General features: G+C 47.1%; 1 protein-coding gene across 26 annotated transcripts in view; it reads right to left on the bottom strand.

Moving 5' to 3' along the window:
• Positions 1-17,876, bottom strand: part of TATDN2 (TatD DNase domain containing 2) — a 64,687-nt gene extending 46,811 nt beyond the window's left edge. For 23 of the 26 annotated variants that reach the window (XM_089919676.1, XM_089919679.1, XM_089919683.1 and 20 more), the window contains exons 1-7: positions 17,243-17,873; positions 16,716-17,108; positions 11,070-11,564; positions 4,661-5,530; positions 2,118-2,245; positions 715-898; positions 121-296 (exon numbers count right to left, since the gene is read on the bottom strand). In XM_089919676.1, coding sequence (XP_089775802.1) covers positions 156-296; positions 715-898; positions 2,118-2,245; positions 4,661-5,530; positions 11,070-11,564; positions 16,716-17,102 — 2,205 coding nt within the window. In that variant the 5' untranslated portion in view covers positions 17,103-17,108; positions 17,243-17,873 and the 3' untranslated portion in view covers positions 121-155. Of the gene's footprint in view, positions 1-120; positions 316-416; positions 564-714; positions 899-2,117; positions 2,246-4,660; positions 5,531-11,069; positions 11,565-16,715; positions 17,109-17,242 lie in introns of those variants that run through there. The other 3 variants (XM_089919701.1, XM_089919700.1, XM_022564694.3) reach the window with 3 other exon arrangements.
• Between the last annotated feature and the right edge of the window lie 629 nt (positions 17,877-18,505).

Raw genomic sequence — 18,505 nt, 5'->3', positions numbered from 1 at the left:
TCACTCAAGACAGACCAGGTTCATTGCTCACCCTATATCTACATGCTCTACATTTAAAAAATATAGCCAAAGTCATTTTTGTCCTGGTTTTTAAAAACTATGTAATGTGATTTTTATCACCTTTTCTGGGAGACTCCTGACGGCACCCTCTCTGCTTAAAGACTGTAGAGGCGGCAGGTGTTCTCACGCAGGGTGGCCAAGGTGCAGGCGAGTGGCAGGTCTTTGACCCTGGCAATCTCTCGAACCGTGTGCAAGGCCAGGCCTGGGTGGGCGTACTGGCAAAGGCTCTTGGGAACCTGGAAGACACCAAGCATTCTGGATATCGTTGTGCCTTCTGTGCAGAGTTGTCACGCACAACTCCCTCCCCGGCCCTTGCCCAGCAGGGCCTCTTTGGAGCTGTGTAGAGACCCCTTTACCTGCAGGTGCAGGGAGAGTCCCAGTCAGGGGGGCTCTGGGTGAGCAGGGTCCCATGCTTCCTTGGACTACCCTCTACAGGGTAGGGCTTTGCACTGCCTGGAAGAGAGTGGTTACCCTTCAGCTTCTCAGCCCCCTAGACTTTGGTTCTGCAAAGCAACAGAGAGGAGACATCTACACAGCCAAGGGTGGGACCTAGAAAGGTACTGGTGGCTCTGTTCCTGCCAACCTTGCAAGAGGGACTGCACACCTCCCACCCTCTCTCCTCAGTGCCTCAACTCGGCTTGAAGACACCCTTACCTGTCGAGGCAGGAAATAGGGAGCATCAGTTTCCACGATGATCCTCTCCAGCGGGATCTGTTTCAGAGAGTCCCGGGCCTCCCAGGCAGAGGAGTAAGTCAGGACCGCCGTGAAGCCCACGGACATGTTGGGAAAGTACTTCAACAGGGGCTCAATGACTGGGTAGCTGCCGGTGAAGCAATGCCTGCAAGGAAGAGAATTCCAGATCAGGGCTCTCTCATAATCCCCTCTGCAGAAGCCCCCAACTCCCTCTGGACATTTCACCTCTTTTAAGTTATTTTTGGTGGGTAAATTCTCAGAAATGCAAAGACTGCATTCAAGGGAAGGACTCACAGCCAACACAGTCAGGAGCAGAATTAAAAACTGCAGCCCATCTGGATCACAACTACAGTAGGTAAAAACTACGTTCATGTAATCAAATGAACCAGAAGGAAACAAAAACTAAAAACACTGGGGAGTGGCCTACAGGTGACTTTTCTTCTCTTAACCTTGCATCTGTTCATGTTCTTAGTACAGTACACATTAGTCCAGAAGGGCTGAGTGACTGTGCCTCATCTCATCTCTGGTGGTGGCTCCACTCAGAGGCGTCACTCTCTCTGCCTGGGCGCCTAGAAGGCAATGCTCTAGAGGCCTAACAACCTCACCCCTTCAGCCACCTGGCACCACCTGGCTCGGGTTCTAGACTCCCTGTTTTTTTCAGTTAACCCATCTTACCCATCATGAAAGTGCCAGTGGGCATCACCTCCTGACCTCGTTGTAGCCAGACGCAGCTAAGGGCCTCTCCTCTGGTTCCCAGGGCACCCTGTGCCCACCTCAGCCCCACGCCCTCTGCAGAGTCGCCAGCTGACTGTCTCCCACTGCTCCCCAGGGCCCCCTAAGCCAAGCCCATGCCCAGGACAGACACACCAGGGCAGGTTGGTGAGTTTACCAAACTGGAGAACCCCTAGATACCATTTAGAGAAAATACATCTTGGACTTTAACTGCGGGTGGGGGAAGTGGGGAGGGATGAGCTTTCAAATTCGAAGTAGGAGAGAAAATTTCTTTTCAGGTGCCCTGGAATGTTCTCTGTGTGCTCAGTCACTGGACCCACAGCAGCCTCTCCCAAGATCAACAGCTCTCAGTTCTGCGAACCGAGCCTCCACTACAGCCTGCTTCATTCAATGGGGGTCACAGGGATTTAGGGTATTAGCTCAAACCATATGAAGTTGCCGTTTTTTAGGTTAAAAAATGGTCAAATATCAGAAATTTCACATGGGTCAACCTGATAGTTAATCTTGAGAAAAGATTCTATGTAAACACGTAACATCATCAATCCACTCCTCACTGAATTTGTTTTCCCACGAACGTCCTAGACAGAGGAACATGTTCACTTCATCTGCCCACTGAAGTCCTCGACTCTCACCTGTGAATCTTGTAGTCCGGAGGCACAAATTTTTTCATGATTTTCAGCAGATCGTCATCAGCTTCTCGGCAGTGGATCACCAAGGGTTTCCTGAGAGACACGGCCAGCTGCAGCTGCCTCTCAAACACCTGGGACGAAACAGAGTGGCAACACCTGTGGGTTAGGGCCACTCTGGATGTCTGCTACCCCCAGAACAGCCGGTCCACTGCACAACCCCCACTGTCTTCTTCAATTTTCTTTACTTTTAAACTCTATAATGCATAATAATAGCTAACACTTACTGAGTGCTTACTAGGTAGTATTATTATTTAGGTGTATTATAACATGTAATCCTCACAAGCACCCTAAGATAGATACTGCTGTTAGCCCATCATGCAGTCAAAGAAACTGAGGCTCCAAATGAGGTCAAGTAACTTGCAGCTGGTAAACTGTAGCACCACAATGCAAATCTGAACCCAGGCTGTCCACACAGCCACCACTAGGCAATGCTCACATGGGGCTGCAGGGCTGGGCTGGGCTCAAGAGCACCACTACAAGTGTCCTCCCCTTCACTGCTCCCGCCTCCACTCCCACTCCCAAGAGGTAATCCATCACCTTGCACACCTTTTCCTATGCAAAAAGTTGCCATGTATACGTCTGTAAAATGCCTGACTCTCAGAAGGTGCTCAAGTATTTGTGGAAAGAATAAGTACTATACATATTTCCTGCAGCTTGCTTTCCTTACTTAACCAAAATCAGATCTCCTTCTAGGTGAATATCTACAGATATACTACTTTTTTTTTTTTTTTAAACTCTAGCTACTTTAAAAGTCTTCAGTAGTAAAATATACCTGTTGCTAATAATTTTAAAGAAAAAAGTAGGGCTAGAACGTATTCTTTCCTCTTATTCTTTCCTTATTCTTATTCTTTCTAAGTTCAGGTTTAGAAAAAAAGAACAAAAATACTAATTCATTATAAAGAAATTACCTCAACTTAAACTTTATGTTTTCACGAGTAGCTTTTTCAATTGTGCAATATCATTCGTGTTTGAATTTTTAACATCAAATAAGAAGACACTTTTGGTAATTTGAGTCAGGTGGTATTCACTTGAGAATGACCTTTTCAAGTCCAACGCTTATACTGCCTCGTCTCAAAATAGTGGCACTGCGCCAATACCAGTTCTGATATAACTCACTTTTAACCAGTGTTTTCAACTAAAGCAAAGTGACCCTTGGAACCAACAGCATAGAATGCTTGCCAAGGACTTTAAAGATGAGCTAGTTCCAGTTCCTACAGCCGGCGGTATCCCTCCCCAACACATCAACCCTCCTTGAACTCCTCCAGAGGCAAGAGGCTGCAAGGGATTCTGATTCCAACATTTAATTTTTGCTTCTAAACAATTCTTCTTTGAGTACTCAATACTATTATACTCAAACTATTGAATACTCAAACTATTATAGCCTTGAGTACGCCAAGTACTCAAACTATTATACTCAAACTATTGAGTACTCAAACTATTATAGCCTTGGGATGGAATACAACATAGCTGTTAAAAAGCCTATTTTTCAAAGCACGTTCAATGAAGCAGGAACATTTTCACAGTGGAAAAAAACATTCAAATCTGTAACTTTCTCTTTTTAACTTTCCTAAATTCTTTTTAAAAAAGCACACGCATACAACACACATTTCCTTGATTCCATGACAGGTGCTTGTAAACCACCAATTGTCCCTTGCAATTCTCCAAGGGACAGCAACATTAAAAATATGAATTTCGGGCTTCCCTGGCTGGCACAGTGGTCGAGGGTCCGCCTGCCGATGCAGGGGACGCGGGTTCGTGCCCTGGTCCAGGAGGATCCCACATGCCGTGGAGCGGCTGGACCCGTGAGCCATGGCCGCTGAGCCTGCGCATCCAGAGCCTGTGCTCCGCAACGGGAGAGGCCACAACAGTGAGAGGCCCGCAAACAGCAAAAAAAAAAAAAAAAAAAAAAAACAGAATTTCAAAACACATCTGAATTTCAAAAACGTTAAGAAGAACTGTTAGGGGACAGGAACTGTGCCTGGGTTGGAGCAGGGAGCATCTGTCCTCCCTGGGAAGCCAGGTGAAGCACAAAAGTAAATACAGCCCGCTGGGAGGGAAAAGTCTTATGATGGTAATGGTCACTGTCTCTGATGGAATGGGAAATGATCTTCTTTACACATTTGTGTATTTTTCAAATATTCTGAAATGGGCGCACTAACTTTAAAATTAGAATAAAAATATATTGTTTAATTAAACAAACACAACGTGTTGCTTCCCAAGAAGGGACTGAAGTTTTGACATCTGTATCATTAGCTGTAAAAGTCACTCAGCACCTAAGCCCCTCCTCTTGCTTAATGAAGCTGAAAGGTAAGAAACAGTTTGTGAAGCATTTGACCAATGACATCTACAGGGTCTGGCTAAGAGCAATCACATTTTTAGAGACTCTAAACTCTTTAGTTCCAAAAGCAGAGCAACCCTTGTGTTTCAACAACTAAAAGAGGAACTAAATAAATAATAGATTGTCAGCAAACTAAGGACGACATTACCTTGTGCTGCTCCGGGACAGGCGTGGTGCACTTGTGAGAGTAATCCAAGCCCATCTCCCCAAATGCCACGGCCTTGGGGTGCCTTAAGGCCTGCAGAAGATTTCTTTCTTGACTCTCATTGTAGTAACGTGCAAAATGGGGGTGACAGCCAAAGGCCCCCCACACCAGATCCTCTTTCAACAGGTCCTCCCAGAGGCCATCTGTCAGTGTGCGAGGATCGCAGAAGTCGGAGATGCAGCCCTGAAACTCCTTAGGGAAGGAGCTGCTGTAAATTTTCCTGAACTTTGTGAAGCTCCCTTTGAACGACAGCTTGGAATAGAGCATGTCCAAGTGACAATGGGTGTCGATGAAACCCTCCAACCTGGGCTCCCGACGGCTCCTGGGCAGGGAGCTAGATGCGGGTCCTCCACACGGACGTGGTGGCATGTCCTCCCGGAATGTTCTTTTCTCCTTCACCTCTTCTTCTTCCGAGCTTCTGGAGAAACGAGATGAACGCGACTTCCGGGATCTGCCTTCCTCAGCGGCCTGGGGCTCTCTGGAGTTGTGCTGGGGGCTCACCGTCGAGTGGGGGGAAGAGCCCCGGCCGCTCCTCTCCACCTGCACCGTGTCGCTGCCGCCACTGCCCACGGAGTGGTAGCCGGGGGTCTTGGGACAGCTGGTCCAGTAGCTGGCGTAGTCACACCAGGGACTGCTGTACAAGTGAGCCGGGTACATGACGTAATCCGTGGGGAAGGGAGAAGGCTCTGGAACCGCTGAGGGTTTCAGGGATATGGGTTCCTCCTGAGAGAATCTGACTGTGGAAATCTCATCCACGTCGGACCAGTCACTTCCTGAAGAGGTGCGCTCCATCACCACCTCCCGGTCTTTAGGCTGCAGAAAAGAGAAGAAACAGGTTAGCCTTCTTCCTATGTGAAGACAGCCTCCTGTGCACAGTCACCTCCAGAACAGAAGTCCTGGCTGCTTTTCTGGCTGTGATGATGGCTTTGCATTGGCTCCTTTGCTCACTCTGTCACCTGTTTTCCTTATTATTCCCAGAAAGCGAGCCAGCTTACAACTAGGAACAGTCCTGTCAGCTTCAGGGAATAAACTTGTGCCCATGGTCTCATATGCCATCCCTGAGAGGGAAGCTGTGCCTACATTCCCTTTCTGAAGACCCCTCTTGGGAAAAACTGCTCTCTAGAACACACAGTGTATTGGGGGTTTTAAAGAAAAGAAGCACCCAGCATCTCATCCTTAACAACAGGTCTCTCACACATTCAAAATGCACAACCACACAGTTGTAGCAGTTTCAAGATGTTTTCAAATTCTTTGATATTACTCTCCACTGTAAGATGGGGTTTGTGACCCCTCTCCTTGAACCTGGGCTAACTTGTATTGTAACTGATGGAACCAAAAGGGACTGCAGCTTCCAGGGCTACGTCAGAGCAGCCTTGCTATTTCCCCTGGTTCTCTCTGCTTGCTCCTCTGGGAGAGGCCAACCACCACATGATGTCTGAGTACCCACGACCACATGCTAGAGAAGTCACACATAGGTGCCAGCACCAAGTGCCTGACGTGTTCACATGTGAGCAGATAAAATGTCTATCGCATACACTAACACATAATTAACATGTTTGCAATCTAGCTCTTCAAAATATAACTCACCATTTTTTTCAAAAACAAAAGTTAATCTGATTAAAATTACAAAAAATGCCCACATGGAAGGTAAGGGTTTCTCCCCAGAATGATGCTCCCTTTTCTGAGGGGTCTGTTTTATATTCAAGTCCCCACAAAGTCTCTTCTATTACAAGATGTACTCTTCTATTTGAAAAAGAAAAATGACCCCAAACAAATCTCAATCAAGCTAATTTGAGATGTTTAAAGAGGTTCTCTAAGCTCATTCTTTTAAAAAGATGGGGAGATGGGAAGCAAAAAAAGGTAACAGAGTCAATAATTATTCCTGCGGGTATGACCTCACAGTTCTGTGTTGGACACCATTTTCAACAAAGCTTTTCAAGATTGTTTTTACTTTTTTTAAAAGACAACTTTTTAAAAAGCAGTATGGTAAGTGGTTATGCATAAAATTACACTGGAAAAACACTTAAGATATGTATAAAGTGGTATCCAGGTGAAGGAGTAGGGCAACACAGGGCCAGCTAGAAAGCTATTTTTCACTAAAAACATTTTTATTTTTAAACAATGTAAATATATTTCCTAAAAAAGTAACCTAAAACATAATTAGACATAGTTACACTGTTGGGCTCCCAAAAATATACCTCCAAAAACTGAACAACACAAACTGAATGCAATGGGAACAGCTATTTGCAAGGTGGGATAGAATTTCCACGGGCAGACCAATACAGATTCAAAAAGTGCTACATTGCATCAGTAAGATCTCATGTGCAGGAAATTCTGCAACTCAAATGATACCTTTTATTTATTTTAACAACAAATAAATAACAACGCCGGGTTGGGGAGGGGAGAGGAGGAGGAATCTACAGAGACTAAGAGATTTAACACATTTAGAAATTGACACACATGACTCTTACATCATGTTTCAAAAAAACTGAAACAATCATGAGACAGGGAAATTTAATCACTGACTGGATAGTTGATGCTATTAAGGACTGTGGGGAGGAACTTCCCTGGTGGTCCAGTGGTTAAGACTTCATGCTTCCACTGCAGGGGGCATGGGTTAGATCCCTGGTCAGGGTACTAAGATCCCAAATCCTGCATGGTGTGGCCAAAAAAAAAAAAGGATTGGAGGAGAGAGAGGGCAGAGGGAGAGCTCAGAACTGTAGTTATGCTTGTTTTTTTCCCTAAAGATGCTGTATCTAATTTTAGAGATACACACTGAAACATTTATGGATGAAATGATACGGTAGGTGGGATTTGCTTCAAAATAATTTGTGGAGAGAAAAGGGATACAGAGATAAAACAAGATTGGCAGTGAGTTAATACTTATTGAAGATGAGTGATGGGTATGAGGGTAATTTTCATAAATGTTTTAAATATCCCATAATAAGAAGTTTAAATAGAAATAATAACAGTTAAAGTTCCAACTCAGATGGAAGGGTCCTCTGACTGCTTCACAAACTTCTCTATCATCCGAGAGTGTCTGTTAAAAAATACCAATTCCCCAGTCCCGTCTCAGACATCCTGAGTCAGATTCTTTCATTCTTATCATCAGGGAAGTTCAGGAAATCATATTACATAACACAAAAAGTAACTCCAGTGACAACAAAGACCATGTCAGAGAAACATGTGAAAAGGTTTAACAAAATTATTTAATGAAATGTGAGGCTGGAGGAAAAATGGCAGAGTGGGGAAAAAAGTGACTTCAAAACTGCACATCCACCTAGAAATATATATGATAAACAGACTTATGATGACGTCATCTAAGACCCTGAAAGGCTTTAGATAGTCAAGTTGGCCAGGAAAATGTTTTTGGATTTCCTTTTTGGGAAAACCGGAGATTACCTATACTCAAGACTGCCTAAGGTTCAAGCCCATATGGTAAAATTTAAATCTACATTTATTGAGAGTCTACTATACTCGAGGCACTGAGCAAAGGATTTTCATGAATTAATTCGGGGTTCAGCAAACTGTGACCCACAAGCCAAATCCAATGCACTGCCTGTTGGTGTAAATAAAGTTTTACTGGAATGCAGTCAGGCCCATTCACTTAAATATTATCTATGGCTGCTTTCATGCTACTACAGCACAGTTTAATAGTTGCAACAGAGGCCTTAAAAGCTCAAAAAGCCTAAAATATTTACTATCTGGCCCCTTACAGAGTTTGCTGATCCCTGTATGAGTCTGTGATAACATTTAAAGAACCATGCCTTTTATACAGAGGAAGAAACTGGGGCTCCAAGAGGTTAAGTGACTTTCTCAAGACTGCAGTTTAGGGGGACAGAGCCAGGATTTGAACCCAGATGTCTGATCCCAACACTCATCTGTTGACCTACCATATCACGCTGCCCCAAATAGATACCCAACAGATAATCTAAATGTCCAGTCTGACAAATAGAAGTTTGGGTATATAAGTTTGGAAAGTTCATCCATACCATGGAATTCCAGGCAGCCAAACAATGATCTATGTTAGACAGGAAACACAAACATTGTATATTTGGTGGGAAAAATAGTTTACAAAACCTACTGTTCTTGGGATTTCCAATTAAATACAGCACATGTGGGTTTTGTCCTCCCCGCCCAAAAACTCTTAAAATTATAGGAAATGGACTTGAAAAAGCATAAACCTACAGAGAGAAAGCATACAGAATAAACAGCAAAGCAAATTAAATAAAAATTTGATGCTAGAAAGCAGACAGATGAACAGTTACTGGATAAGCAGATCGCAGATGGCCAAAACCTAGGCCCGCAATGAGAAAAACCCAGAAACATGCTGAATCACACTACAGGACCCCAGAAGACTAAGGAATTGGAGGCACCAGACCTCTCAAAATGAAGGTGAAGCTGGAAATGAAACTAAGAGAACTTGTGAAGCTAGATCCCCAGATCCCTGCTCCCATCCTGTACAGATGGGTCTGCCCCTTCCCCACCCAGCAAAGGATAAGGTTCACACTTGGAAAACTTAAACCACGGAGACTGTGGAGTAATCAGGGACAACAGACACACAGTGGAGGGTGAGAGACCATCACACGCTGGACAGTGAAAACCCAGGCACCTCCCTCAATCTGACCCCTAAAACACTAGCAGCCAGAGGTGTGCTCCTGGTCAGAGCACTGGAAGATTTGTCCCAGGGACCCCTAACAGCCCCTGAGGATAAAGCTACAGACCCAACTGGGAGTCCACAGGTTATCACCTATGCTCAAGGCAGCAGTTAGCAAGCCATTCCAGGAACTGAGAACTTCCAATTGGCTTTTTAAAGCTTCATTTTTAAAATATGAACAGATACCCAAAACATCTGAGGAAAGCCCTATCACAAAAGGCAGAAACCAAAATATTTAGGAAAAAAAAAATCAGAAGGAAACTCAGGAGTGCAGAAAGAAAACTTCAAAACAAACCTTTATTCATATTCTCAGAGAAACAAGAACCGGATGTTCTAAAAAAGGAATACTCAGAAGACTAAGCCAGTGTTCTTAGATATTAAGTATGTCAAAAATTTTAAGAGTATATATTATCATTATATACACTCTCCTTAATTATTCATAAAGAAAGCAGAGATGAAAAGAGACAGAGGAAAAAAGGATCTTAAGGAAACAATTAAAAGGGCTATACCTTGAAAAAAAAAGGTGGAGAAGAGATTACTTATTTTGACAACATTGAGAAGAATTTTACGGTACTAGCAATTTGCAGACGAAATAGTCATAGTCACAAGAACAGAGAAACTAAAGGAAAAAACAAGGTAAGATGAACTCCAAGGAAAATCAACTTTTGTAAGAAAGGAAATGTAATCAGAGTATACTAAGTAACTCAGCTATGAATATGGTGATAATAAATCAAATAGATTTGGCTAAAAATGGTATTATGATACAGGGAGCTGCAGGAAGGGAGAGAGGATACATTTATGGGCGTGGGTACTGTCGAAGTGTAGAGAACTAAATTCTCATTTCCCGAGTAGGAAGTCCACAGATGTCTACATTTTCAAAAAATAAACAATGAAAAAGTACTTAGAAATATGGAGGTAAGTACTAGAAGCGAGAGTTAAAAGAGACGAAAGGGGCTACCTCCAAGCAGCGGTAGTGAAGGATGGGCGGTGATGTGTACAACAGAGGAGTGCTTTTCTCCTCCGAATTATAAGCAGTGTTAATAACCGTTAGTTTCCCTCCAATATCATTATCACTCTCTCCTTCCTCTACAGCAATAAAGGTTTATCTGAATGTAAAGCTTCCCAGATGGAAATTAGTCTGGAATCTTCCAGGCTCTCTTGCAGGTGTTGGCCAGGTTTCTAGATTCTTTGTCAACAGATATGAGCAGATAGAATGGGGACCGCTTCTGAACCCAACTCTTAAAAGGGAAGGAATGTACTATGCTCTTCTCCTGTTCCTCCCGGCTGGAATGTCAATGTAATGTGCTGAGCCTGGTCACAGAAGCTCAGACCGCAAGGTAGAAACTGCTGAGGGGCAGCAGAGACTCGAGCAGAAGACACCCCAGTCCCCCACACTGTGGAGCCATCCTCCTTAAAGCAAACTTCTGTTTTCTCTAAGCCACTGTTATTTTGGCCTTTGTTACACAGGCAAATCTATGTCTTAACAAACATATAAATCCTAAACCAAAAACAGCACTGAATTGAGGTTTCTTAATAACTCTGAAAGCTATGTTAGAAGAGAACCAACAATTTGCTCCCTGGAGCCCTGGGTAAGTCAAGTACAGTGTTGAATGAGAAACACTCAGGATCAAACTAAAAAGACCAAATGCATTTAACAGAACTCAAAACCCCACGCTTGGCATGAGCTTGACTCACTTTCTGGCCGTTTACATGCGAGTCAGAGTCATCCAAAAACTCCAGGACTGGACAGCGCTTGTCAATGACCGTCCTTCGGCCACCCAGGGGCTCCTCGCTGGGTTTCTCCTGAGGGTCTATCACCACTCTCCTGTCCCAGAAGCTGCTCTTCTCCGGCACAGCCTTCTCCTCCTCCGCTCTGACCTCTGGGGCAGACTTTTTCTCTTTCTGAGGAGCACACGTGGTGACACTCCTGGCTGGCCCCTCTCCGCGGCTGGCGCGCTCTGCCGTGTTGGGTTTTGCCTTCATGGCAGCCTCTCCCTTCCTTTTTGGCATCGACTTTCCCAGGATGCCCTGGATGGCCTTTAGGTAGATCATGGTAGAGCCTTGGTCTCGAAGTCTATCCCTCTGCCTTTTCTGGACCTTGTTTGGTTCTTCAATTATGTCATTTTGAACCTCAGCTTCAGCTGCAAATTCAGAATCCATGGGGTTACGAGAACTATCTTTGGAATCAACCTGGAAGGAAAATGACACATTATGAAAGGTGATTTCCTATATGAAGCACTGGGCAAATGAGACATCAGTGGAGATGTCATGCCAGCCCTCAGCACTGTCAGCCACTGTTAACAGCTTCAGGGGCTCCCAGCCTGCTCCCTCCCTCCATCCTTTCTCTACAGGTGCCACAGGGAGTTCTACAATCTGGCAACGTCACACCTCTGCTTAAAACCCTTCATCAGGGGCTTCCCTGGTGGCGCAGTGGTTGGGAGTCCACCTGCCGATGCAGGGGACGCAGGTTCGTGCCCCCGTCCGGGAAGATCCCACATGCCGCGGAGCGGCTGGGCGTCCGGAGCCTTGTGCTCCGCAACGGGAGAGGCCACAGCAGTGAGAGGCCCGCGTACCACAAAAAAAAACAAAACAAAACAAAACAAAAAAACCCTTCATCGGCTCTGCATCTGCCTGCAGGATACATCCCCCAGACTCCTGAGTGTGACCCCGGAAGCCTTCCTCCCCAGGCTGGCCCCCAACCTTCCTTCCAGCATCACCTCCCACCTTTCTCCACACACCCAGGTGTTCTGGGAATGAGGAAAACGCTGGAGAAGGGGGAAAGGAGGGCCCCAGGAAAAAGCAGTGCCCCAAGCGTCACACCAGCATTTCCTGACACTTTTTGGACATACGTTGTTCCTGTTGCCTGAAAGTCCTTTTTTCTGCCTTGGCCATCAACAGAACTCAAATGACACCTCTTCTGTGAGGACCTTCCCGATGGTTAGTCACTCAGTCCTCTGACGCCTCGTACTTCAAATATCCCTGTTACAACACTCCACACACTGCACTGTGATGAACTGCCTTATTCTCTGCACCTCCAGCCCCAGCACAGCCTTGCACGCAAGCACTGGACATCCGCTGAGTAAAGATGCAGGAGACAGGACCACCCGTGAAAGCTTCATCCCTCAAGAGCCAAAACGCACAACGCTCTCTCGTGTCTGGGCTGCATGACCCTGCAGAGGGCTCCTCAAGGGAAGGATCCTGCTCTCTCCATCTCCCCACCCCTCACACCTAACACTGGGTCAGGAGGAGCACATGCTCACAGAGGGCAGCAGCAGAAAGAACACTGGCTTTGAAGTCAGACTCATCTGAGATTATACCACAGCTCTGCCCTGTACAAGCTGTGTGGCCTTGGTCAAGTCATTTAACTTTTCTGAGTCTCATCTTCCCAGGGCCTACACAGAGCAGGTGCTCAAATATGTGTTGACTGATATCTAAGTATTTGTTAACTAATACGTAAAGGTAACACTGCCATCAACTATAGTTCTATAAAAAAACAAAAAAAAAGATTAAAATCTCAAGGGTTTAGCATAACCATGATTTTACTTCTCAAAAAAAAAAAAGATAACAAGGCCCACCTCACAAGACTGAGGATTATGTGAGCATCCAGAGGTCAAATATTGAGGCTCATATTTGACAAGCTCTAGCACATCATAAAGCTTAAATTTTCCCTTCCACTCTTCCTTCCCTAAATTGAATTAAAAATTTGGGTATGTCATACTAAAAACTAAAATTAAGGTAGGTGAAGATGCTCATGATAGACACATTTAACCTTCTCTATAAAGTAAACAAAGATCATCAGCTACCATTAGAATCTGAGAAAACCTCGCAATTACCCTGGAGGTAATAAGGCACAAACAAGGAGAGGCTGGCCAGAAGGAATCTCTATTGATTCCAAAATGCCCAGTCTAGCTACGGTCTGAATGTGTTCCCCACAAAACTCTTATGTTGAAATCTGACCCCCAAGGTGACGGTATTAGGTGTGTCCTTTGGGAAGTGATTAGGTCATCAAAGTGGAGCCCTTACCAATGGGATTAGTGCCCTAGTCAAGGGGCCCCAAGACAGCTTCCTTGCCTCCTCTTCCCATGTGAGGACACAAAGAGAAGACTGTGACCCAGAAGAGAGTCCTCACCTGACCAAGCTGGCACCCTGATCTCAGACTTCCAGCCTTTAGAATTGTAAGAAATAAATTTCTGTGGTTTATAAGCTACTCAGTCTGAGGCATTTTGTTACAGCAGCCAGAATGAACTAACACAAACATCTTCCCCTCAGAATACCCCATGACCTAGCACAGAGACTTCTGCGCTGAGGGGGACACATGAAGGTAAGTGTGTACCCCTCAGTGCTTACAGAGCAAATGCAGAAGCGCAGGCGGATGGGTGGGTAGACGGTAGGCGAGTGGTGAGGAGACCTTGGGAGGACCCAAGGGGAGAATAGGCCGTTTCCGTGTATGCCCTTCAGCAGTGCTTGCTGACAGGACTTTGTACTTATTAGACAAACAAGTGTGCAAATGGCTGCAGAAAAAGGGGGGAAGAGGTGCAGAGAGAGGGGAAGGTCAGAGAAGCATTTTCAAATTTATCAAGATGAGTGTAGGGAGGGAGGTGACATGGGGATATTTGTATACGTATAGCTGAGTCACTTTGTTATACAGCAGGAACTAACACAACATTGTAAAGCAATTATACTCCAATAAGGATGTTTAATTAATTAATTAGTTCCTTTTTTTAAAGTATGAGTAAAGTACTGTATCTTGTTTTCAAACTAACAAACACTCTCTAAGGAGAGCCCTTAGCAGTACTACAGTAGGACAACTGGGATCGATCCCATCAACATCCTCATATTCTATCCAACATGAGTGATCTTCCAAAAGCGCAAATCTGCCTTCCCCCTGTATAGAGCTCCCTAATGGCTTAGAATAAAATCTAAATTCCCTTGGCTCATAACACCATACAGCAAGCTGCCCCCAACCTAGCTCCCCAGCCTCCATTCCGGAATCTCTGTTGCACCAAACCACCTGGTGAGGCAGTCTTGTGACTTCTGCAGCCCTCCCTCTGGACTGGACGCTCCTTACAAGCCACCTCATGGCTCCACCATCCAACAGAATGCCCGGCACACAATCCTCACTCAAGCGCTTATGACTGAACGCAAGGCATCGGCAGAACCCAAGACTTCTGAGACAGGACGAGACTACTCATCGCTCCACGGTTAACCATTAAATTGGGGCAAAACAAGGCCCATTAGCCCTAAATTCGAGAAAAGTGCGTCTGTGATTGGATTAGACCACCCTGGAAGAGAGGCCACACCCTCAACTCTCCAGTTCCAGCCCCACAGGACAGCTGAGTGGAGGGTGCAGCACACCTGAGACACTAAGCTAGATTCCTCCGTGCCTCCTCATCTTGTTATTGCCATTACTTTTAATCAACTGACAGTTTTACCCTGTACCCAGAACCACTGAAGCTGCAGCAAGAATTAATGACAAGATCAAATTAGCCTCATATTTACCTCATTTACATCTGACTCATATTCAGTATTCTTATGTCAAAGACAAAGCTTTTCAGCTCACCATTAAATTTTTTTTAAAAACTCAGTGTGGGGCTCCCCTGGTGGCGCAGTGGTTGAGAGTCCGCCTGCCGATGCAGGGGACACGGGTTCGTGCCCTGGTCCGGGAAGATGCCACATGCCGCGGAGCAGCTGGGCTCAAGAGCCATGGCCACTGAGCCTGTGCTCCGCGACGGGAGAGGCCGCAACAGTGAGAGGCCCGCATATCGCAAAAAAAAAAAAAAAAAAAAAAACCACAAACTCAGTGTGCCCACAAGAGTTCTGACTGTGAGGGCCACACTGAAAACACCTGGAGCACTTCGCCTAAAAACAACAGCCTGCCAGAGAGGATACAGAGCTAAATACAGCCTCACTTCTCAGTTCCACGTAAGAAACCACTGAGCAAAGGCTTAAGGACAAACTACTTTCCTTCCGGCTGCGTTTGGGTTTTTTTTTATGATAACTTTATCTAGGGGCAGCCCATCTCACCCAAGTAAGACTTTTCCTCTGTTCCTTCACACACAGAACTCCTCCCCACCTCTGAAGGCCCAGACCTCCAAAACCTAGAAAGCAAATCCCAGGCAACTACAAACACTGCCTGGCACAAACCAGGCCCTAGATAAATATTTGTTCAAGACCTGATTAAAGAGATGGATGACGCTCACACAGTAGCCAGTAACATAAACTAGGGTGCCTCTCCTCCCTCCAACCTGGAAGCAGCAGACTGACTGCAAGAACTGAACCTTTCCAAACTCACGATCAACTCTGTCACACATACATACACACATACATACTCGCACACGCCGAGAAAACTTAATCTTTTTTTTTTTAAGTTAACATAAAATTGGGCTTCCCTGGTGGCGCAGTAGTTAAGAATCCGCCTGCCAATGCAAGGGAGATGGGTTCAATCCCGGGTCCGGGAAGATCCCACATGCTGCGGAGCAACTAAGCCCGTGAGCCACAACTACTGAGCCCGCGCACCTAGAGCCCCGAGCTCCACAACAGAAGCCAGCACAATGAGAAGCACGTGCACCACAACCAAGGGTAGCCCTCGCTCCCGCAACTAGAGAAAGCCCGCGCGCAACAAGGAAGACCCAACGCAGCCAAAAATAAACAAATAAATTTATTTTTAAAAATTAAAAAATAAGAGTTAACATAAAACAAATGAGTGGATGAACTGCACCTCCTCCATGAAGCACTCCTCAGTCTGCCCCCCAGTATTATGAAATCCTCCTGTGTGTTCCCACTGGGGAACTAAACGCTGAACCTCCAAAATAAACCCTGCCCCACCACGCAAAACCCCAACGTGCTGGAAACCATAACCTTGGTGAAAAGCCACACCAAGAACCAAATTCTTTTTCTTGGTTCTGTGCTTCTAAGTACAGGGCACAATTCCCTAAATTTACAACCGAAATAACATACATCTGTGTCTCTGGGGCACGCCATCTACCTCCCAGCGCAGCGAGCCTCCATCCTGACTGACTGTGGGTTACAAGCACCTGAGGAATATTTATATATACCTGGCAGCTCCACCCACACCCCAGCATAACCTCATCAGGGTGGCAGGAAAGCACAGGGATTTTAAAGTAGTTCCAAAATGCTGCCAAGTTTGCAAACTACCTCTCCACCGACCTTCAGGCCATCCTCTGACGTCTTCCACTTTGCTCTCCCCTGGGGAGACCCCAGAGATCTTAAGAGACCTGGTCTTTTTTTTTTTTTAGTATCCTTTCACCAAAATTCCCATCTCCAACATCTCAAGCCAAGTGGAAAGGGCTTCACCGTTTGCAAGGAGTCGGGGCCACTTACCTTAAGGCTGCAGGCTTCCTCCTGGAGAGAAGCCATTTCTTCTACAGAAGGTCTGGCAGGGCACAGAGGGGATCCCCCTGACGAAAGGAACTCTCCTGAGCTCTGATTCAGGCCTCCTTTGGAGACGGCCCCCCCCACACCTGGGCCAGAGGAATGGGAGGAGGAGGAGGAACTTCTGCGGCGGGATGTGCCCCAGGACACACCATGCTCCTTCTGGGTTTTCATGCGCTTGGGGCTGCTGGCCCCTCCTGAACGCGACACAGAGCTGTGAGCTGGCCGGCTGGAGGGGGCCACATCACTGGGCTCCCGGAGGCAGCTGCGCTTGCGGGAACTCCGCTCCGAAGGGTTGCTCCAGTGGTACTTGACCTTGCGCCTCTCCGACGCCATGGGCACCTGCAAGGTGAAGAGGAGGCCGGGAATCCACCACCACTCCTGCTATAGCTGACCCTCCTCAGCCTCCCGCTATCCCGGGACTCCCCGAGGGAGGGCTGGCCAGTAGGTCAGAGCCAGGGGCTGGCTTCACTGACCTTTCCCCCTTCTTTCCACTGCCCATCACAGTGCTCAAGGTTTCAGAGATGTCAAAGCGCTTCGAATGTCTGCGATTCCAAAGCGCTTCGGAGAAGTCCAGAAGGTCCCAGGATTTACCAAAGGCTTCGTTCGATTTGGTTTCCGAGCCCACAACGTGCTTCCGCGATTACCAAGCGCTTCAGTTTGCACAGCGCTACTTCGGGGATGTCAAAGCGCTTCCGGGACTACGACGCGCTCTGACTGAGTTTACAATACAAAGCCCTTCGCAGATGTCAGCGCTTAAGAAGGCTACAGGGCGCTGTTAGGTCCACACCTGGAGGCCAGACCCGCAGTCCCTGTGCGGGCGCGCGGCCCGGAGGCCCGAAACGCCGAGCGCGGGCCGCAGAGCAGGGCCAGACCCGGCACGCAGCCCGCCCTGCCCCCGCGGCCCCGCCGACCAGCCCCGGGCCGGAAGGGGGCGAGCCGCCCCTCAGAAGCCGGTGGCGCCCCAGTCCGCCTCCTCCCGGGTCCGCCCCGCCCCGCCTTCCGTTCCTGCTCCCGCGGCCCGGACGTCGGCCCCGCAGTCTGCACCGGCCTGACGCCCTGCCCTGGCCGCCCGCTCGCCGCCCGCCCCAGTCCTGCGGCACCGGCCCTGCCTCCGCCCGAGCTCTGACCACACCGGCCGCCGCTGCGCCCGCCTACCGGAATGAGCAGTGAGGTCTGCGGCCGGGCGGGCGGAGGAGGCGGGTCCTGCGCTGAAGGGAGGGCGCCTATTGGTCAAATCGGCAAGGGGCGGGACTCCAAGCAAGACGGAGCTTTCCTTTTGGCCAGGAGGTCTGGAGGCGGGACCCTACGCCTTAAGAAGCTCGTCCATTGGTCGGAAGCTAGCCGGGGCGGAGCCACTCACGTTGGCTCGAAGAGCGCGAAGCTAAGGCCGGGCCGCAGTTCCCCAGGCCTGCCGTTGGTGTGGGTAGGGGACAAGGGGAGCCGGGTTCCCTAGGGCTGCTCCCTGCCACTCAGCGCTGTCCCCCTTAGCAGGACGCCTTCAGATCCAGATACGCTCATCGAACCCACACCAGCATCATCACTCCATTTACAGAGACCAAGTGACAAAACACAGAAAATGACAGAATTGTAATTAGAAATTAGAAACTACGGGGGAAAAATAAAAAAGACTACAAAAAATGTAAAATATCCTTCTGGCAAAAAATATAAAAGTTAAAAACAAGGTACAAACTTGGAAAAACATTTGGAACACGTGGCAAAGGGCTGATGTCCCTACT

The sequence above is a fragment of the Delphinapterus leucas genome, chromosome 10, assembly GCF_059928025.1.
Source record: "Delphinapterus leucas isolate spDelLeu-1000000601 "Yukka" chromosome 10, BTC_Dleu_Yukka2, whole genome shotgun sequence".
Lineage (NCBI taxonomy): Eukaryota > Metazoa > Chordata > Mammalia > Artiodactyla > Monodontidae > Delphinapterus > Delphinapterus leucas.
This window is presented reverse-complemented; position numbering and strand designations above follow the sequence as displayed.